General features: G+C 39.1%; 2 protein-coding genes across 2 annotated transcripts in view; one reads left to right on the forward strand and one right to left on the reverse strand.

Moving 5' to 3' along the window:
• The first annotated feature begins 515 nt into the window (after positions 1 to 515).
• On the forward strand, positions 516 to 4,754 carry TRNT1 (tRNA nucleotidyl transferase, CCA-adding, 1). Its single transcript, XM_009882879.1, has 6 exons — positions 516 to 731; positions 1,306 to 1,444; positions 1,697 to 1,823; positions 2,056 to 2,249; positions 2,436 to 2,686; positions 4,471 to 4,754. Exons 1-6 carry the CDS (start codon positions 516 to 518, stop codon positions 4,717 to 4,719), a joined length of 1,176 nt encoding a protein of 391 aa, XP_009881181.1. The 3' UTR covers positions 4,720 to 4,754.
• Positions 4,755 to 9,483: 4,729 nt separating this feature from the next.
• CRBN (cereblon) overlaps positions 9,484 to 22,657 on the reverse strand; it is a 31,443-nt gene continuing 18,269 nt past the window's right edge. The window contains exons 5-11 of the mRNA XM_009882880.1: positions 21,173 to 21,335; positions 17,439 to 17,501; positions 16,622 to 16,706; positions 16,095 to 16,210; positions 12,892 to 12,956; positions 11,213 to 11,344; positions 9,484 to 9,667 (exon numbers count right to left, since the gene is read on the reverse strand). Coding sequence (XP_009881182.1) covers positions 9,484 to 9,667; positions 11,213 to 11,344; positions 12,892 to 12,956; positions 16,095 to 16,210; positions 16,622 to 16,706; positions 17,439 to 17,501; positions 21,173 to 21,335 — 808 coding nt within the window. The remainder of the gene's footprint in view (positions 9,668 to 11,212; positions 11,345 to 12,891; positions 12,957 to 16,094; positions 16,211 to 16,621; positions 16,707 to 17,438; positions 17,502 to 21,172; positions 21,336 to 22,657) is intronic.

Consider the following 22,657-nt stretch of genomic DNA (forward strand, 5'->3'; position numbering starts at 1 on the left):
CGCGCTCTGGGAGGTGCGTGGTGCTCTTCAGCTCTGGCCGCTTTACGATGGCTCGGTGGACGTGGCGGAGCGCGGTGTTCATCAGCTGTCGTGGGGCATTTATTGCTCCTGAAGAAATTTGGATTCACAGTTCACTGTGCTTTGCCAGAAGTAAACCAAGCGCTTCTCCCTGGGTGGCAGCGAACTGCTAAAAATGTTCCACAGCCCGGAGTCTCCCAGCCTCAGTTAGGAACCTGTTAATATTTAGGTTATCAGAAATGCCCCAGAAAAATGTATCAGAAATGATTGGGATAATACGTGTGGGTGCTCAGCTGTGTACCTAATTTGTGTGTTTTGTACCTGCATACTTGCTGCTTACTGCATATTAGGGTATGTATCTTCATAGATACGTAAAGTATGCATACATAGGTACATATCTATACTTTAATAGAGTAGATACCATCTATGAACTTAGTCTGTGAAAAGGTAAGTTATGGCTGAGCGTGTGCCATGGTTCTTATTTTAGAGAGTGATTTATGGTTTTCGTTTCCTTCCCAGAATTGTTTGAGAAGAAGAACTATGAGCTGAGAATAGCAGGAGGTGCTGTGAGGGATTTGCTGAGTGGAATGACACCGCAAGATATAGATTTTGCCACTACAGCTACACCAGCAGAGATGAAGGAAATGTTCACATCTGCTGGTGTTCGCCTGATCAATAACAAAGGAGAAAAACATGGAACCATTACTGCCAGGGTTGGTTTATGATTTGACTTGTATCTTTTATAACTGTATCTGTGAATATCCAATAGAAAACTGGTAGCGTGCTCCTTCTTTGTTAAAGTATCACAGTAAGAGTTTAAATGAGACCCTGCTTTGAAGGATGGAGTGATTTTTTTTTTTGATTACTCTTTGTTTGCAGAATTCAGTCAATTACCATATTTTAATGAGCGTTAACCTTTGCATAACCCATTCGTGCTGCTGTGTCATCACTAGAAAAGAAAGGCTGCCCACATGTTCAGATAATGCAGGGAAGCTGATCCTGATGTTTCCCGCTCCTGATTTCCCAAGTTTTGCTTCCTCTACCTTGCTCATTCCATCTTCTGTAGGAAGATTTCTGCAGACTATGTAGACAATGAATAATGCAAGGATTATTTTCAGGTGTTTGTATTTCTTGATTGTCTGCTCTGTGTGAAAACACAGTACATGGTTTTATACAGTTAGTGTTCAAACTGGGTACATGCAGACAAACATGAGACTGAAACACTATATAGCTTTTACATTTATATGAACAATTGTGTTGAAGTAACAATGTCTGTGGGATTTTCAGCTCCATGAACAGAATTTTGAAATTACTACTCTTAGAATAGATGTTGTCACCGATGGACGACATGCAGAGGTGGAATTCACCACTGACTGGGAAAAGGATGCTGAAAGGAGGGATCTGACTGTCAATTCCATGTTTTTAGGTAAATTCTTTCAAAAGCAAATACTTAGATGAGACACTGCTTTTCAAAATAAGCCAGTGAATTCTCTCAGTCTGTTTCTATTTTGTTTGTTTGTACTGCTATCAGCTGAAAGGTGTGTACAAATATGTGAGATGATCTGACAAACCAGGTCAAATCACACAACTTGTCTTCTGTATTTTCAAATGAGAGTGTCTAATTGTGCCAACCATGTTTGTAAATTCATATTCTTTTATGTGTTTCTTCTTTTTCTAGGTTTGGATGGGATGCTCTATGATTTTTTTAATGGATATGAAGATTTGAAAAACAAGAAAATCAGATTTGTAGGAAAGGCAAGTGAGAGAATACAAGAAGATTATTTACGCATCCTAAGATATTTCAGGTACTAGGTTTTGCCTTTCCTAGATAAAGAAATGAATTAAGCATTGTAGAAGACTTCAGAAACGTGCAAGAAGAGATCAATGATGTCAAGAATTGTAATTGTCATATTGTTAAGTTTCCTCTAGTGTTATGAATTGGAATATTTAACACTGTCATAGCATTAATTGATTGAATAGCAGTAATGAATGGAATAATTGTTCTCAATCTAACATACAGAGGTTTTATTTGGGCAGGTTTTATGGAAGAATTGCAGAAAAACCTGGTGATCATGAACCTAGTACACTGCAAGCAATTAAAGAAAATGCCAAAGGTTTGGCTGGAATATCGGGAGAAAGGATTTGGGTGGAACTGAAAAAAATTCTTCTTGGAAACCATGTAAATCATTTGGTTCGACTTATGTATGAGCTGGATATTGCCCAATACATAGGTAAAGTGAAATGAAGATTGATTTCCTGCTTCTATATCGTATACAAACACAACTGCAACATGGCAAAGTGCGATAAAACTTGGTTTTACGCAGAAAGAAATTAGATAATTTTTATTTTTTCTGTGTTAATGTCCATGTTTCTTATTAACATTCTTTCTTGCATTTTTTTTGTGTTTCTCCCTTTAGGACTACCACTTGATGGAAGTTTAGAGGAATTTGACAGAGTCACTAAAAATATTCAAAATCTGAGTCCAAAACCGATGACTGTTCTGACATCATTGTTCAAGGTGAAGGATGATGTCACAAACCTTGACCTGAGGCTGAAAATCTCAAAAGAAGAAAAAAATCTTGGCCTTTTTTTAGTGAAGCACAGGCAAGAGTTAACAAAAACTATGGGTCCAGAACCACTTCGACCATATCAGGACTTCATAATGGATGTAAGTGTATTTTATATTGCTTTATTGTATTCTTCACAGTAAACTCTAAATTTCCAGTCTTACAGAGTAGCCACGATGAAAGGGAGGGCTTTAAAGAGTCAAGTAAGAGCCGTTTCTTTGGCTGGCTTGTTTATTGGTCTCAGGTAAATTTTTGCCGGGGTTTGAAAGACCATGATATTTGCGTCAGAGAGATGGGATGTACTGACAAAAAGTATTAACCGCATTTGGATTGCTTCCAGTGTAACATTGTCACAGTAACTGGAAGAATATATCTCTGTATTATTGATACCGGTTACAGTTAATTAAGGTGGGGTTGACTTGTTTAGTTTTACTCTGGAGAGGGGACCAGAAATTAACAAGAGCTACTGCCAGTGTCCTGGCATGTCTCTGCAAGACTTGCCGAGGAGACCAGCTGCAGTGCAGCTAAGTCCGCACTGGGGAAGGGGATCGGAGGCGAAAAGGGCCGGCAAGGGGCTCTTTTGGGGCTTTTTGAAGCCGGAGAAAGCAAGTAGCTCGTCCTCATGTTTGTGCCGGAAACGACAGCTTGGGGGAGGGCCAGCAGGCAGGGGCGGCAGTTCTAAAGGAGGTGTGAAGGAGACTCAGCAAGCGGGCGGCCAGAGGGCAGCACCCGGGGCGGCACCCGGGAGCACCGCGGAAGGGCGGACCCCCTGAGTGGGTGAACGGACCGGGCCAACAGGGCCTGACAGGTTGGACGGAAGGGCGCTGCAGATCTCCCAACTGGGTCAGGTAGCCATGGTATCTACCCGGCAGAGAACCATGGCCCCGATGAGCTGTGCACGCAGCAGCTCTGATGCTGCTTCGCAGATGGAGCTCTCGTGCGAACATGTTGCCAGCCAGGCGTTGAGCTGCGGGATGTGCCCTGCTCTCACGCCAGTGCCGGATGGCAGCGGTGAGCACGCCTGTGACACGGGTGCCCAGGTAGAGGAGCTGCTACACCTCTCCTCCGTCCCTGGAAAGATGATGGAACAGCTTGTTCTGGGTGTCATCTCAAAGCACCTGGAAGAAAAGAAGGTTATTGGAAGTAGTCAACATGGATTCACCAAGGGGAAGTCATGTCTGACAAATCTGATAGCTGCCTGTGATGGTGTGACTGGATGGATGGATGAGGGGAGGGCAGTGGATGTTGTCTACCTTGACTTTGGCAAGGCTTTCGACACTGTCTTCCACATCATCCTCACAGGCAAGCTTAGGAAGTGTAGGTTAGATGAATGGACAGTGGGGTGGATTGAGAACTGTCTGGCAGACAGAGACCTGGAGGGACTCCAGCTGTTTATGTGAAATCAACCATCTTGAACCCTGTACTGAAAGCTGTTGCAATTTGTGGAGCATGGGTTTGTGTTCTTTGTGAGGAGTACTGTTAAGTAGGCAACCGCTGATGTCCTTCTGCAGCAAAGTTCAAGTAGTTTTCAGGTGAAGTTCTGCACTTCTGGTGCAGTGCCTAGACTGGAGGTGAGAGGCAGCAGTCTCTGCAGTGAGGCGTGTCTCCAGCAGGAAAGGTAATGGTTCCTCTCCAGTTGAAGGTAATGGTCACAGCTATTACCTGGAATTCAAGAAGTCCCCAAGGATCTCCCAGTGCCTCCAAGTTAGGACTGAGTTTTAAAACTTGTGAGGCAGAAGAGATCCTCGCTTTCGTAGTTGCAACTTGTCCAGATGTTGCCTAATAAGGTGTCATGGGAATAATGCAATGTTGAGCACATTTTCAGCTGTTTTCCATTATTCCATAGTGAATCCTCTCTCTTTTTTTTTTTTTTTTTCCCTTTTAGTCTAGGGAAGCTAATACAAATTCCAAGATCTGTGAGCTACTAAAATACCAAGGAGAAGAAAATCTTCTAAGAGAAATGCAGGAATGGACTGTTCCTTCTTTTCCTGTTAGTGGTCATGATTTAAGAAAAATGGGTGTGTCTTCTGGGAAAGAAATAGGAGCAGCATTACAACAGTTACGGGATGAATGGAAGAAGAGTGGATACCACATGGATAAAGAAGAACTATTAAGTTGCCTGAAGAAGTTGTAAAATTGAATTATAGTGGAGAACTGTTCATGTCCTATTCTAAGTAATACCAGTAAATATTTTGTCACTATACTCGTAGCCAACAGTGTCTGTTGTATTTAAGATCTTCAGACAGCACGCTTTTCCTGTTACTAATTTGTAATTTCTGAAAGGAGAGGTTTAATTTTGTAGTAAAGTAAGTGAAACATCACTTGTGAAATTCCACATTCTTCACTTGTTTCCTTTTCTGCTTTCTTTTGATCTTCTACCTCAGTTTCCTTATCCGCTTCCGTTTTCTTTTCAGCCTCCGCTTCCATTTCCACTTCCCTTTCGGCCTTGGTTTCCTTTTCCTCTTTGACCTTTGACCCTGCCTTGCTGCTTTGATCTTAGACCTTTGACCATACCCTACCTCTTTGGTCTTTGACCTTTGACCTTACTTCTTTGACCTTTGACCTTACCATACCACGTTGACCTTTGACCTTACCCCTTTGACATTTTACTTTTGACCTTGACATTTTACTTTTGACCGTGCCTTACATCTTTGACCTTACCTCTCCTCTTTGACCTTTGATCTTGCCTCTTTCATCTTTTACCTTACCCTTCCTTGCACATTGCACAGCTGCTGTGAGAGCAAAGCATTCTCCATGAGGAAAACATGCTGCATCAACAGCACCACATAAGCCCCCTGGTGTGCTTATTTGAAAATATTGGAAAACCAAGAAAAAGAGGGAGTTTACTCAAAAATTAAATTCTTTGCCAAGTCAACTGAGAGCTGCTTGCAGGCAGTGCGTTCCCATGCTGGTCTGCACAGCTACTGTGGTGGGGACAGACAGGCACTACCATCATCCCTTCCCGTAACGCCTCTGGGACAGCAGCACTGGACACTGCTCCCAAACATACCATGACCACCCAGGAGAGGAGAAAATAGACCACAAGGCCAGGAAGGACAGTTTGAAAAAAAAAAAATCATATAGGAAAAATGCAATTGTGTCTAGTGTTTTGAGCCCCAAAGCAGGACAGAGCACATTTCATACTTGAGCCCTCCAACAGCACATTAGATTTTGGCAGCATGAGTTAAGTTAAAACTGTATCTCAGTGATTCTTTTATACGTCCAGAGAACATTCTCCTAGGAAAACTGACAAATAAACCAGCTGATTACTGAGATGCATTCCTGGTGGTGCTGCTAGGACCCCAGGAGGACAGCCCTGTGAGAGCTGTCAGCCCCGTGGCTGTAACCAGTAGATCTAAACTGCCCTGGGTAATGAAGTTAGGATGGTGTGTAATTAACAGGCTTGAGGGGACCCCAAAGTTTCAGCAGAGGTTTATGCAGCTTAAAATTCTCATGTATTACAGCTTATAGAGTATGTTTTGAAGCTAACCAGTTTCAAACGCCCCATAAACCCAGGCATTTTCTTTCTTCCCATCCCAACAATCAGAAAAAAAAAAAGTCAGTTTTGAAACAAATTGAATTTTATTCTTTGCAAATGTTTGCAAGCAACAAGATTTTTCTGAAAAGTTGTCCCAAAAGACAGACAGAGGAAGAGCTGAAGTGGAGAACGTGCTACCCTTTCTGCAGCTTTTACAAAGCAATTAAATGAAGGTGAAAGAACAATGACAGGAACAAAATGAACTGCAGCACATACAAAAAAACATTATTAAAAAACAAACGGCAGAGCATTTGGAACATCTTTTAGACCAAGTGTGCAAGTGTCCTGTGTGATTCTACTAAAATAAGAGAAAAACTTGCACTATTACAGCCTCCAGTTGTGTGGCGTCTTTACGCTATTGTGACAATGGTTTGAAAATGAGCGGTTCTACGCTGCATGTACTCCGACCCAGCCGAGACCTGCTGTGCAGAGGAGTCCCTCTCTTGTCCCTACAAGGTGTCCGTTCGTCCCTCCGTTGGATGCGACCACACAGTCAGGGCACCAACCCTGCGGCTGCCCAATTCCCACAGCTCTAAGCAAAGGACAGAGATTATGGTGGGGTAGAAGAGAAAAAGGATCCCTTTTGGCAGCAGCCAGCAAGTCAATTACATTAATTAACGCATGCAGCTACATGCCAACCAATGACTGCAGTAAACATATAGGAAATTATCATAAAATGTGACTTCCTTTGTATTTAAGTTCTCAAAAGCATACAATGTCCATATTTGTCAGTAATAATCTTTCGTAATCCCAATCTCATTGTTTTCTCTCTAAAAAGGAGAAAAGAAGCGCAGAAAATCCTAATCGACGTATAGAACCACCCATGACTCCCCCCCCAGTACGTCACACGCTGGACAGTTGGGACATTCCTGCAGGTGTAGCTCTGTACGGGCCAGCTTCCCCACAGCGGGATTCATCTTCTTCACAGCAACTTGAATCACACTTCCTTTCAGCCTGGAAAGCGTCATGGACTTTGAAATAGCAAACATGACACAGAAGGTGAGGCAGATGGAACAGCGTCATCCACAATAAAATTAAATTAGCACTGAATTTACTCCTGACATATCTCACTTGATTATATTAGTTTACATTTGACTAAATATACACAGTACCAAAAATATGCCTATTTTGTATTCAAACATTGCCAACATACTGCCATTTTCAGTTGAGGCAATCCGAAAGACTCGGCCAAAAACCCAAAGACCTTATGAAGTTCCACGACAGTCGAGAAAACAATCATTTAGAAAACCTCACTCCCCATCCCTCAGCGAATACTTAGACGGAACGGCAGCAGAAGGTACTTTCAAAGCACCCTCAAACTTCTTGCCACCCGCAAGCCCTGCTGAGGGCAACAGCAAGAAGAGATACTAGGTATGCTGGAGGGAAAAAAAATAAACCGAGTCTACAGCTAAGGAGGGGGTGTGGGTGTGTGTGCACACGTGCGCGTGTGCAGGGCGTGAGGGGAAAGCGAAGCATGATTTCAGTGGTTAGCCAAGTACAGAGGTTTCACAGTCTCACTCTCACACTAGTGCTTATCACTTCAGCCTTTTGAAAGCTCGTTACAGAAACATGATCAGAACACAGAATGTTTTCTCACAGAAAATGAGCCATCATTCACCCTCTGTTTGTTCAGAATGATAGTCAACAAAGTATTGCTTTTCACAGTTCACTGGCAAGTCAGAGCGCTGCACAGAAAATTAAATACGGTATTAAAGATGCCTATGGAGAGAACAAAAGTTATCACAGAAGCACAGAGGTAGAAGGCTTCACACAACTAAACCCGAGTTACACAATCGTTAGTTTCTACATACCTAGCGCAACAAACTACCCCAGTGGCCTTGCAGCATGGAGCATCTTCTCACATGGGGGAATTTTTTCCAGCCGCACGGCAGCAGGTCCCCCACTGCCATTTAACCCCACTCCCCGTAGAGAGGTCTGACCCGGCCGCTCACCGCAGTGCTCCCAGAAGACTGGGAACGAGCGTGTAGCGGCTGATGTCCTAAATCTTAGGATTTTGTGTCATTATATTTAACAATACAAGTTCTCAAAGATTTACTGTGAAGAAATAAAGAGCGAATGGTAAAGCTTCAAATGAGGAAAAAAAAAAAAAAGTGTGTATGTACACATATTAAAGAAATCTTCAGTTTCCATCACCAAGGTGCATTCTGAGGGGAAAAAAACCCCAATAAATCAGTGGCAAAAGCTGCCTCATTTTGGCACCCGATTTCTGCAGCACAGACAGCACTTCAGACAACAACAACAAAAAAAAGCTCTGCCTCTTATTTCTGTTTTATTCAGAAACTTTTGCTCTTTGAATGGTAAGAATGGTAATGTGAAATTTTATGATATGAAAGTGTAAAAGAAACAAAATTAAAGAGACGCTGCCTCCCCCTTGTCCAAATAAATACTACTGAAAAATCGCCATAGTTACGTATTTTAGAGAGCACTTCACAGAACCCTGGACACGTATGCTGGTAAACTGATCTCCACAGAAATAATTTTGAAAAGTAACTATAAGCACATTCAACATTAAATGACAACGTAGTTTACGTTCTGGGATTGGCCTGTATATTTCATAAAAATAGTTTAAAATTTAAGACTTCTAAAGTCAAATAGACCAAATAGATCAGACGACTTGTAAAGACCAAATACTTCACAGGGGTTCCTTTCAAAGTGCACCCTGTAACGCAACTGTTCAGGCTGCAGGGAGCAGGAAGCTCACGTAGTCCCGTTACAGCACTGCCACTGCCATTACCAACGCGGTATCAGCCAGGAGAGATAATTCCATCTCGTACTCCCATAGTTATTATTCAGCGAAACTCTGAGAAACAGCACAAGCATAAAATGTGAAGTACTCCACATGGTTAGAAACAGGGATTCTCAGCAAAAACATTTTTAAGTACAATATGGAAGATACTCCGCAGCAAGTAACTGGTATCTACCATCATACATATATTGCATAAATTAACTCTTGTTTATCTGTAATTTTAGTTTCCCCCTACCTTCTTTCACTGCAAGTTGTTAGCAGTAAACATTGTCTAAGATTATACAAGGAAGGAGAAAGTTCAGTCTCAAGCCTGTCCACATGGATCAGATTGATTTCTTGGTGTCTCATGCCACCTCCTCTCCTCAGCTGCCACTTTAAAGATTCAACCTTCAGCTCTCAGCGCGTCTGAAACAACAGTAATGTGGATGCACACCAAACCCGAATGTAGTGAGCCTGCTTGTTTGGCTGGTTTTTTGTGTGCGGGTGTGGGTCCTTGGGGTTTTTTAAGTTGAAGTAAGCATCAGAAGCAGAACTGAGCAGATGCATTTACGGGACAGACCGCTGCCTGTTCATCCCCAAAGCAGGTTGCTAGATTACAGGCAGAGTAACGGTGATCTATCGTGGCCTGAGTCTTCCTCTGTTTCTGGAATCCGAGGCAGGAGAGCAGACCGGGTCAACCCCCAGAATTTCTGAGGCGACATATCCTTTTTGGTAGCCGTGAACTTCCATCCCATATGGTTCCCGCAGATTCTGCACTGGGCTATAGTCCAGGCATACCTACCAAAAACACAACAAAAGGTTGATGCTACCATGTAAGGAAAAGACATTTTAGGCATACCGGAACACAGCTCACTCCTCAGGTAAGAAGGTAATACTAGTCTCAAGCTAGATTTTCAAAGAATCTTTGGCAACCAAGGTGCCCAGCTCCTATCTAAAAACCCTGCAGATCTTAAAAAAAAAAAAAAAATTAAAAATCTTTCTTCAAATAGAGAAAGCAACTAAAGCATTTTACTAGCACAACATTTCAGCAGTATGATGAAATGCTGCGCGCCTTGAAGAAGAGTCAGAAAATGGTTCTCCCAGTAAGTTACTTAACAGAAATAAAAGTGATTTTTGCACTGCTCCTAGATTAACAGGAAACTGCACTTTCCAGATAAATGGAGCTTTCTTTAACAGTTTGAAAAGGCAGGACATGAAAATTTCAAAACCTCATAGAAGAAAACAGCTAAGAAAACACATAAGGATGAGAAAAATTAACTCCAGATATTATATGCCACAAGTTTTCTTCAGGGATTCTTAAAGCATGCATGACTTGGGACAGATATGCCATGCACCCGCCAAGTCATTACTCAGTGCTGTGCCATAATCCAGAAAAAAGCCAAAATGAACACCAGAAAATGGAAGAGTATATGTGTACACGTGTTAGACAAGAACCTCGGACTGGCTACAGGTATAACAACATATTATTTTACGCTGCTTTAGAAGACATAGCCAGAGGGACAGAAGAATGATTTTTGACACTGGCACAGAAAGGACAACGCAGAAGACTGATTTGGTGAAAATATATTTAAAGAATATTTTTTGTAAAACTGAAATTCAAATATAGTTTGCCATTTCAGGTATTTTTAAGAATGAAATATTAAAAGTTTTGAATGAGCACCTGAAGAATGCTTATTTAGCCACAAAAATTAAAGCTACCAGAGAGGGGTGACATTTTGATGCAAGACCTTTCATTATTAGGCAAACTTCTACATCTTGACAGTTCATTCTGCTATTGTTTCAGAGAGACAGAGTAATTAAAAACAAAACAAAAAAACCCCACCCAAAGGTAATCAGATTAATACAAAAGTTAATAATTTTTAAATTCAAGTAACATTTACTCAGTTTTTAGATCTTAAGAAGTATTTCAGTATCTTAACTGCATTTATATATTCTGTTTTTCAATTGCACTGTATTACTGTATGATCAAAGAACGCTGCATGGAAACAACAATTATGAATTTAGTTGCAGCTTATACAGAACTAACAAACTCCCAGACAGTCAGTCTCCTGTTTATAGCTCTCAGTTGCTAGACTATGTTTTAAAGTCTTAAGACTTCCACATTTTTAAAAAAATAAATTCTGAAAACATTCTATCTGAATTTTCCATTTTGTTCTGTATCTTGAGAAAGTCTAAATTTACTTTCCTAGTTTTCACAGGAGTGAAATGGTAATGTATGTTTCAAAAAAAAAAAAAAAGTATTTACTATTCCACCATCACAGGAATACATTTACAACCAAATTTCTATCATTCGCTAATAACATTTCTTGTAACTGTTATTACCCAGGAAACCAGCTGTGCTCTGTTGATGGTCGTCCACTGAGATTCAAGTTGCAGGCTTTATATACAGTAAGGGTTTCATGGATGTACCCGTGAGGATTCACGTATGCTGCCATGGGTCCACATAAGGATAAACTACAACAGGCAATTAACAATTTTGTCAGAGTTCAAGGAAGAAACAAAAAAAAACAATGGCTGTCAAACGTAAAGAGAGGAAATACTGCCAACCATGCCTAAAACTATTTTCCATAACAAAAGAACCACTTTAGACTGTAGAAAAAAAGTACCTTTAATTATATTATTAAAACCGGAACGAAAATAGATACTAACGTAAAATATCATTGGTCACATTTTCTTAGCATTGCAGAAATTTAAGTGTCCAGTGTTATAAATCTGGCACGTTCCTCACTGACATAAATTATTCCTCTTACCTACTTATTAATTCCCTACTTCAGAAAAGGTATTTAAAAAAATATTATCACAAGTAAGGATTAAACCATTCTTGTGGTCAGACAAACCTCACCCAGCTGTGTGTTAAAGGGGACAAGTTACTCAGAGCATCGCTGACAGGATGCTACGGAAACCACCTCATTTAAGGCAGCTATTAACCTTTCCCTCAAAAACCTACAGCTCAGTATAAAAAAGGGTATACGATAGACTCATAATTTGGTTTACTTGCTGCTTTCGAATAGCAACTTCCAATAAACCCAAGTAACATCTATATCGCTACTTTTAAATCTAACTTTTAAAGTAAGTAAAAATGTTAATTCATTACACTAACTTCTCATCATTCTGTTAAACTGTATCATATCAACGCAGCAGGAACCATCGTTTCTGGAATCCATTATTTGATTAGAAGATAAGAAATGGCTTTTAATTACCACATCAGCTTCTTATCACATTGATAAAGGAAAACTGTGGGGAGTCTTGCTTTGTTAAACCGAGACATCTTTTAACCTTCACGTTATCACAGGTGATGGACAGATATGAGTTATTCAAGATTAAAATGGTGACAAGACTGCCAGAAGCAACAATTATTTGGAAAATGTATAATCTTATCATCACTGTACATGGAAGATATTATATAGGTCAAATATATAATGAGAACATACTACCTAGTGCAGTTGTTAGGATTAAAGCCTGTATTATTAAAATAAAAAAGGCACCACAATGCTTAAAGATATAAATAGGCAATTTGCTTGCACGACCACATCCTGGGAGCCTATCTATACCATCCAATTAGTGCATTTTAAGCTGCTGTTGAAGCCTGTTGACACGCCGACGTCAGGATGAAGCACTGAGAATTACACTTTGGGACCTAACGCACTTTATTCAGAAATAATAGGGCAAAAATTCCTACGTGGCAAATTTATATTTCAAAACTCACCGCAGTGTACAATTCTTCAGTGGCAAGGCGTCGGACTAGGTGGCGTAACACGGGCCTTTCACACTAACTTCCGTTACAATAGACACGGTGATGTTCAGATCTACTAACTTTTAATTGAAAAAAGCTCAAGTAACCTGTTTTGTCTTATGAAGAAAATTCCCTATAAATATTTACTTAAATTTTATTAGAGTTGTGGAAAACACAGTGGTTGTAAGACACAATGTAGCTGAATCTGTTTTGCCTGGCTAATGTTTCTGATCAAGAACCTCCCAAAGATTAAGAGCAACACACTCACCTGAATATTTCATTCTTGGTAGTTATTTCTGTATCTTGGCATTGCTTACAACAAAGAGATGTACACTGGAAAAGAAAAACAAAGAGGGTAATTTCATTCATTTCCAGATGCTTGTCAGCACACTGGTAAATAATAAAAACTTCCCTCAGAACACTTTGTACCAATTCTTTTGTTTATTTGGGCAGCAGTCACTTATGTTTTCTCTTTCTATCAAAGGATAATTTTTTTCTATGCATTTTACTTATTTACAATAAACATTAATTGTTATCTAAAAGACAAAACAATTTTCATACACCTCCCCCCCCCAACAATTCTACACACAAAAGAGGATCTGACTACACAAAGATAATAAATGAGCCAACCCTCTAAGGTCTCTAAAAGCTAATTTAGAAAAAAAACCTTTGCTCTTCTAAAATACAACACAGAAAAGGTAGATGAGTACAAATGCAATCATCAAGTCTTTATAAAATTTGAGAGTATTGTAGATCAATGGTTTTAATTTCCTCACAAAAAAGTATGCAATATTGATCTTTCTCCTAAAGATTGTAACAGATTAATCTATCTTCTACAACTTCTAGAAGGTAGAACGAAACAATTCACCGCTGACATCGCCCAGAAAATAAGCATTTAAATCACCTTAGTAGAACACTGCCATTAATTTTCAGGAGGTGCATTACTTCTACCTCTTTTTAAGAGTAATGCATGTGAAATTACCCCCAAAACTACCCCCCACATTCTGGAACAAAATGCTGCGCCTAGGATCTTCCCTCGGACAAGTCCCTGTGTGAGTGTAAAAGCCGGAGTACATCACAGCCTGTGCTTCTGAGTCTCCCCGAGTCCCGACTCCCGCGCTCCACTCGTGTGACACTCCACAGGCTCACGTCAGCCTTTGCTCTCTCCTCTATTCAGGCGCTCCGGGCTTGTTGCTGCATTTCACCTTCCTCCAGCTCCTTTCTCGCAGACGACAGCACTTCTGCCCCACACTTGCAACACACTGTCTACTGATCTTGGAGACTGAGGGAGGAAAACTGCTCTACTATACAGACGCTATTTATCATACATCAATTCACTTCCCTTCTTGAAGCTCACTCAGCCTTTCTCTCCTACCAGGGACCTGTAACGCCTACTATAGCGCACTCTTTTAAATCGCCCTTACTCACAGATTATAATCTAACGCTCACATACGCATCTCAGAATCCAATTTATACAGCTACTAAATTCTATCCCTCCATTTCCAAACCTATCTAATTACTACAATTAGCACTCTCAACTGGAACTCACTGAAGTGTTACACTTGTGAGTGATGTATATCACTTTAAAAATAAGCACAGAAACAGCTAACGGTCTTTAATAACAGGAAAAGCTATTTAAGAGTACAATGCAATTCACTGATATTAGAGACAAAAGACAGTGGACCAGGTCTTAACAATCACTTCTATTACTGTAAGTTACATTCTGAACAATGAAACGTGTTAAGTCCATCCTCTCAAGTAATCCAAAATATAGGCTATGTTGCCACAGCACCCCTTCTTGTTAAAGAACCCTGGCTTAAAAAGAGTGGATTTGACCAACATAAACGTCACTAGAAATTGTAAAAAAAACACAATGCACTTACCATTCTCACATTAATATAAAACAGTTAAACACATTTAGAGAATAAAATGTCACGTGTTGATCAAGAACACACCTTTTTGGTGTAAGCTAAAAATCAACTTTACCTTATATTTTATGAGGTTAACTTAAGCCTTCTTGTTTCTCTGGGATTTATATACAATGCACTGAAATATACAATGTACTGAACATGAACAGTTCTTAGTAGTACCTGAATATCCGCATATATTCAGTTTCTGACTCAGGAAGTACAAATGAAGTTTAATCTGATTACAGAGCCTCACACAAACCTCCTGTCCATTTTTGCCTCAGAATTTGGAAGGGATGTTTTCTGTCTCCTTTTCTCTGTACATTGCCTTTTAGATTCTTGGTGCATGAACTTTGGGAAGAGGCGCAGTATTAAAATGATATTCTGGTTCTCTTTTCCCCAGAAATAAACAGTACTTTTTAGGCAAACAGGGAAAGTTTCCACTGCTCTGTCTCCAGTAGACAAACACAACAGTGGCTGGGGTTATGTTATACTAATGTTTGGGACAGTACTTTGGTATCCCCAGCAAGCTTACAACCAGCAAGGTGAGGGTCAGTCAGGGCATATACAGCTATTCTTTGTCATATGAATGTAGTAACAAAATATTCATTTGTCTCTCCATTCCAGAATGGAATACTAAATATTCCAGCTACCACTATCAAACATGTAAACAAGTTTACAGTTAAAACTTATATTTATACCAACTGCCCTTTCCAGCATTTTCCCTTTGGAAAGAGAACAGCAATCTGAACTGCTGTTAGAGACGTTGTTGCAAATACTGTTCCTAAAACTGTGGGATTCAACACCAGATTGACTGATACTCAGTTGCATTACAAATTATAATGTATAATATTACTCATAGTAGATCCTATTATTAAGAAAGGGAGTTGGAATTAGATGATCTTTAAGGTCCATTCCAACCTAAACCATTCTATGATTCTATTATAAAGAAATGTACTATGTAAAAATAAAACTTCAATGTGTCCTGCGTTCAGAGCATCGCATGGCCATGGCAATGGAAAGAAGGGAAGGGAAGACAAGTTTTTGAACATCTTAAAAAGGTCTTGCCTAACAAGTCAATGCACATTTTTGGCAAAAATCCTTTCAGTCCAATACTTAGATTTATGCTCAATACTACAAAGAATTACCTTTTGTTACAAAATCTAGATGTTTTCATGGCACAATACTACTTGATTGCAGTGTACAATACTGTCAATACGGGATTACAATGTTCATAAGATGGTTACACAAGCAACACTGGACTTCTAGCACCATCTCTTGGCTAAGACAGAAATCATATTTCAGCACCTCACAGCACTAACAAAAGCACATATTATCATATGTTTCTTGCTTGCTGTCAAACATAAAAGTCTAGTATGGATAGACAGCATTTTCTTTCTTGAGCAAATTTTTAGAGGGGAAAGAAGAAATAAAAGAACACCCAAATTCACTCTCTAGAAGTATCATTTGGAAGTTTCACACATTTTTGTTATAGATTGTAACAGTCACTTCTGTTTCCTTTTGTAAGAACAATTTAATAACAACTGTAGAAAAAAATACTCACTTTGTTCATAATATCTAATTCACACCGGAGTCGCTGAACAGCACTACCTATTTTAAGCAACTGTATACGTAATGCATCATCAATTGGCAGGCAAGCAGCAACTCTGTAAGAAAAATCTAGGAATGAGAAAATACCAGTCTTGTTAGAATCTGAGAGAGAATTAAAATCTACCTTCTACTCAGTTACAGATATAGTGCTAAAACTTAAGTTCTTAGTAGACTTTGAGAGGTCATCTCAGTACATCTTTCTGCCCTAAGGCTGGATCATGGACACGTAACACATAAAACCTTGTCTAAGATATTTTTCTAATCTGCATTTAAATGTCACTCGTGCTGGAGACTGAATGGTAATGTATTCTAAAACCAGAACAGACCCCTGGAGAACATTGTCTAATACAAATTTGTTGCAAACTGGAAGCGAGGGATGGACTACCAATAAAAGGTAATTATCTAAACCTTGCTTTCTTAAGAACTTAAAAAAAATACCCCAAAACCAAATTTGAGTTCATAAGCTCAACAACATCATACCTATTGGATTTGTTGGAAGAGATTCATCTTTAAGATTTTCATCCCATTCATGTAGCTGTCTCTTGACTCTTTCCATCAAGGTTTCCTTTTGTTAGAAGAAAAGCCTAATTTAAATACATTGGTATTTCTGTTTTCTTAGGGGAAAAAAAAAAAAAAAAAAGGGAAGCAAAATGTAGAGTAAGCTATTTTCCCTAAGTGGACATTAGCTTTTAAGACTTAAAATAATTACAGACTCATTTTTTATATATGTATTTCAAACTAAGAGCAAAATAGCATGGGAAAGGGGCCAAAATGAACCAATGGCTCATGGAGGCTGTAACATTCATTTGAGATAAGGAGACAACCGTTTGAATTCTAGAACTGTACAAACAAGATGAGAGCTAGCCTCCTCCCTGCTTCTGCCTCTCTTACACCCATTACTTTATGTACTAATATACATATGAAGATAGAGAATTATATACTTTTTAAAGAGTAAACCAACTCCAACAGGAAAGACAGGCCTAAGACTATCCAGCACCTCAGTGGTTAGGACACTCACCTAGAGCATGTGGGACAGAGGGTCGAGTTTTTGCCCTGAGACAACCCAGCAGGAACCGAACCTCTGTTATCCACCTCAGACACACTCTTGCACGAGGGAACAACTAGACAGAGGGGGAAGCCCTTCCTGCTCTTTTCACAGTAAAGTGAAAACTATACACTTCTTTAAAATGTAACTTACGAGCCAACAAAATTAAAGCTTTCACATTATCCAATAATCAGACATTAAAACATACAAAACTAATTGTAGATTATTTGGTAATACATAAGATGAACTTACAGCGTCATAGAGAGAGTAGAGCCAGGGAGGCCAAGATGTCAAACTTGCACAGTGGAACTTCCTCTAAAACCAAAAGCACAAATATTCTTTAACATTAGCAGATTTTAGGGACAGTTCTTATTCAAACAAATAAAACAGAGGAGAGAGATCTGATTATTTAAAGACACAACGAATTATCACCATCAGGACCGGTACTTCAATGTGAAGCTTCCAAACCACTTCTCAAATGCACTGAGAGCCAAGACTTCTGTACAAGACAGAAAATATTTGGATTTTCTCAGAAAACCTGTCTCAGCATTAAAAGTATTTATAATGTTTAGTAATAAGAAATTATGCCTTTCAAAAGATCATCTATATGAATTTTAGACAGTTCAAACAAATTTAAGTACTATTAGGTAGTGCTTCTGTTCCTTAGTCTCCACCAATTGTTGCTACTTCAGCAACCACGGCAAACAACTATGTAAGTTGACTATTCATATCAATTTAGCCAAATGCATAAATAAATAAAACGGAGGAGATTAATGGGCCATATCAGGTATTTTAAGCCGACATATATAAATCCAAAGGATATATGATGCTATTTTTTAAATGGAAAACTAATCTGTTAAAAACATCACTAAAAATACCAACAGGCGAGTTAGGAGTTCCAGAGGATGCCTTCTCACAGCCAAACAATTACTGATTAAGAAAACGTGGGCAGTCTTGATGTCTAATCATACATTGCTATCCACCCTCATTCTGGTATCTGTTTTTAATGGAATTCCCATATTCAGAAATGCTTACAAAGCATCAATGCTTGGCCAGCCCACTGAAAAGCTACTAAACAGCTTTATTATAACTATCCAAAGACAGTGAACAAAATATTGTACAATATCCATTTAACAACACCCTATGAAGAAAAATTCAGACCCAAACGGAACACTGAGTAAGAGACAAATGCAGAGGAGGAAAACAACAAGAAGAGAAAGAAAAATCCCCTGGAGGTCTCATAACTATTTTTTGTTGAAGGGCATTCTTTCAAATAAAAATTTTACTAATAGGAATGGCCCATGCTACTGTATCATACTTCCCTGTGAACATGACTAACCTGTTGTGTACGAAAATGTCTATGCAACAATACAGAGCAGATCTGGAGGAACAAAATACAAGTAGCCACCAATATCACCTCTAAATCGTCAGCTTGTATGTAGCTTGTGCGTATCTTGCAGACAAGAAACCCTAGATTATAGCTGCATTCCTTAACCACCACATTTCCAGCAGTGTAAGGATATTTGCTTAGTTAACCAATTCTCCAGTGACTTCAGAACACTTAAATTTATAGGTTTAGGTTAATAAAAATCTAAAAAGCAGTATACTACATAATCACGTTGCTTTCCAAAAGAGGATCTCAAATTGTACTCCTGTACTCAAATACTTACAAATCAAATTTTAATTTTCCCTTTGAGGGCAACTATCCTTATGTTACAAATGAGAAAAATCAGGCAATAGAGACTAAAATCCACAGCAAATACATGGTTCTTCAATGAAAGTACTCAGGAACACCAAAACTCAAGTTCCTGTTCTAATTAGCAAGTATATTTTGTGTAACAGCTGACACAGGGTCAGTTCTTGTCTGCAGCAGAAACTGTTCTTAAAATGCAACTTCCATTTTCTGATGTTTCTCATTTTATTAGTAAGCACACAGAGGTATAGCATTTTCTGATGTTTCTCATTATATTAGTAAGCACACAGAGCCTATCATATTGGAAACAGTCACAATTCTACTGACATCAATAGCGCACCGGAGGTCAACAGGACAATGCCCCTACTCTGGATCTGCATCTCAGTCCACAAAACATCTTCTTACAGCAGGTGCACTGCATTTCACCTACCTACCAGATGAGTTTCGAAAGGGATTTCCACTCCCCAAAGCATAGTGTTTCTGGGCTTGTTAAATCACAGATGAGGTTGTTCAAGAACTCTGAGCATCAATAGGTCTTTGTTATTAATGTGGGTTTTTTCCTTTGGTTTGGGTTTTTTTCTGGGGGGGAGCACAGAGTTTAAAACCATTGAAGAAAAAAAAACCCAGAAAACGAACTTCAACTGCATCTGAAAATGAGGAGTTACTAGGATTCTATTCTGGTGGTAGTTCCAAAGATCTCTACTGATACAGAAGACTTCAAGGTATCTTTCTTTTTATGTGCCACTGATTGAAACGGTGGGTTCAATAATAAATAAATAAGCCACAATTTTAGTTTTTTCAAAAGTGTCAGATTGCCCTGTTTCACCACATCCTCTCCTACTGACCTCAGTGCTAACTCTTGTCCCGTTAACTCACTGTGCATGTTTGTCCACTGTTAATGACAGGCGGTCTTTGAAAAGCCCGCACTGTGCCTGAGAATGAGCTAGGTTTACACTCAAAAGGCTTTTGCTGGTATAACTATGTAGTACGATACACTAGGATGGTGCTTATTATGGGAACATAATTTATCCCAGCAAAATTATCCTTTTGACAGTACATTTTATTTCAGACTCCTAAAGGAAAATGCTGCACACTGGTAAAAGTGTACACTCACTTGTATAAATGCATCTTTTAGCACCTTTTAAACAGCACAGCTGTCTCTAGCACAAATCACACCTTATTATTCCCCTGAGCAATGCAGAAGTTTGTAGCTTAGGCCTGGCATCAGCCACTTAGGACTCTTGAAAATTCTGCCCTACAATCTTAGTGTGAATTCCCCTCTGATTCCAAGTACTGTCGCAGCTGCAGTCATGCAAAACCAGTGTAAACAAGCAAAGACAGAATTTGTGCCAGTGAAGCAAAAGCAGAAGCTAATTCCCTAACGGCAATACCAACATCTTGATAATGATTATTTCTCGTCTATTGTTGTTCAGAGTGGGGTTTTTTGGTTTGTTTGTGGTTTTGTTTTGTTGTTGGGTTTTTTTTTTGAAAAATTGAGTCAAGCAGTTAAAATTCTGGAAGTTCTCTAAAGAAGTATAAAGTCTGCATACTTGTTAAAAAAGCAGATATACATTTTCTGTAAGCAAGTAACTGCAGGTACAGAAGTTCATCCTTTAGCTGATGCAGGTTTTAAACAAAATTAGCAAACAGAATTGTGATTCTAAACTAAGACATTACAGGTCTTCTGTTTCATCACTGAAATTTGGGAGTTACCTCTAAACAACCTCTGCTCTTTAGAAACCTCTTCTAGCTGAATCAAAGTTAGAGAAATAGTTACAGAAGATTCGCTACTTTCAAAAACAAGCCATTAAGGCAAGTACAAAGCAAGAGCACTGGCACTGTCAACACTGATTGCCAATATTTTATTGTCAAAGTAACATCAGTAAAAGTCAAGATGCTTCTTTGACCTGCCCATAAGTTAAATTCTATAAACTTACTGGTTTTCCCCACCAACACTTCACCATCCACAAGCTTTACCGACCAGCACTCTCTCTAGTGTTTTGATTATCTAAAAAAAATTGTAATGTTACATCAACTATTATGTAATAACACTAATCTAATAATACTGTGATGAAAACCAAAGAGAACTCATAATACAAATCATGTATTTCCCCACTGCTGACAGCAGATAAACAACCCCACAATATGTGACAAAAGGAGGAGGTTGGCATCTGGCATCCCAATTGTGCATCTTCATCTAGAGATGAAGAGATGGATTTTTATATTGATTTTCAAAATACCATCAGAAATTAAAAAAAAAAAAAGGACCAAACACACACAACTAGCTTCTAACCTTTTGGTATTTCTGCCACCATTGATGTATAGCTCGGTCCTGCCACGCTGTAGGTTTCGCAGAAGGAAATATATGGCATCGGCTGAGAGACTGCAGCTGTATTGCTGACATTGTTGAAGGCAGCACTCGCTCAGGAAGGATTTGTACTTTAGCCTGCTGGATTCTGATAAAAGGGAAAAAAAAAAAAAAGGATGAGATATACATACACATACAAGAGTTTTAAAAAAAAAAAAAAAAAAGGATTTTACCGCTTATAAAAACACAGGCTTGGGTAATAGATCAATCGCTACACAGTACTATAGAATTTAAGCAGCAATCCATTTAATCAGATTTTAAAGTTGTAACGATGTAAATCAAATTACCTTAGGGAACATACAGCATATTTGTAGCAAACCAAACACATACTACTCTACAACACAGATAATCTCATCCCCTTGGCAAAATTACTACAGCCACTGTACTGACTGGACTTTGGTATAGCTAAACTGAAGACAGAAGCAATCTCTACTTTTCCTTTAAAAATCAGTATTAGCTGCCTTCCAAATATTTTTTGCAGTGGCATACAGAACTCTACAAAGATCACTACTTTAACCTTTTCAGCAAAAGTTTCTTTGCTGTTTCCCCTCGCCCCCTCTCAGTTAGCCACCTTTTCCATAGAAAACAATGGTCTGTCTTTGTATTTTAGAGCACTAGATACCTGTTGGGATTGTGGTGGACTGAATTAAAGACAGATTGGTAGTGGCAACGCAGCAGAATATTCTACCATCTCAGCATTGTATTTTTAGATTTTTGTCTCCTCAAGTTACTTTTGGTATAACCTAACAGTCAGCTATTACACATCAAACCCTCAGAAAGGAAGTTTAGCTGAAATGCAGTTTGCTATCTCCAAACCACAAAAGCTTATGTGCTTAGCTAGAGTTCAAAGTCAGCAGAAATAGAATATGGACTCTGATCATCTTTTAATATCCTAGCATCAACCAGGTCACCTATGCCACAGAGACTTCAGCAACAGTTATGTGGCTATCAAGAATACTGTCTAGCAGGGAGGGCTTTACATTTTAAACAGTATTATGAATCAGAAATCCTGAAATACTAAGATGCATGTCATTACAAATTTCCAATTTTACTTGCAGGGACAACACTGAACTCTGTTAACTTAGTATAAATTATAAAATGATGTTTTGCCACAAGCACTTAGTAATCAGAAGCACCAAGAACTATGGACATTTTCTTCTTGCTGAGAAGCTCAGTATTTGTCCCTCTTTATCAAAAAGGATTTTAGAGTGGTAATGCTTGTGTCTTCTGTTAGTTGCCTCAAATACAAGAAAAATAGGAACATGATCTTAATGAAAATGCTTTATTCGTACAGATGGAATATTGCATTCTTCTTCTGCCGGACTCCCTCCTGATGTCCTTCTGATGTATAGACCAAAGTGGCAGCAAACTGCCACACTACCAGGCTCATTCATAGAAAGAGTTTGCACA

This window comes from Charadrius vociferus, unplaced genomic scaffold (assembly GCF_000708025.1).
Source record: "Charadrius vociferus isolate BGI_N301 unplaced genomic scaffold, ASM70802v2 scaffold433, whole genome shotgun sequence".
Taxonomy (NCBI): Eukaryota; Metazoa; Chordata; class Aves; order Charadriiformes; family Charadriidae; genus Charadrius; species Charadrius vociferus.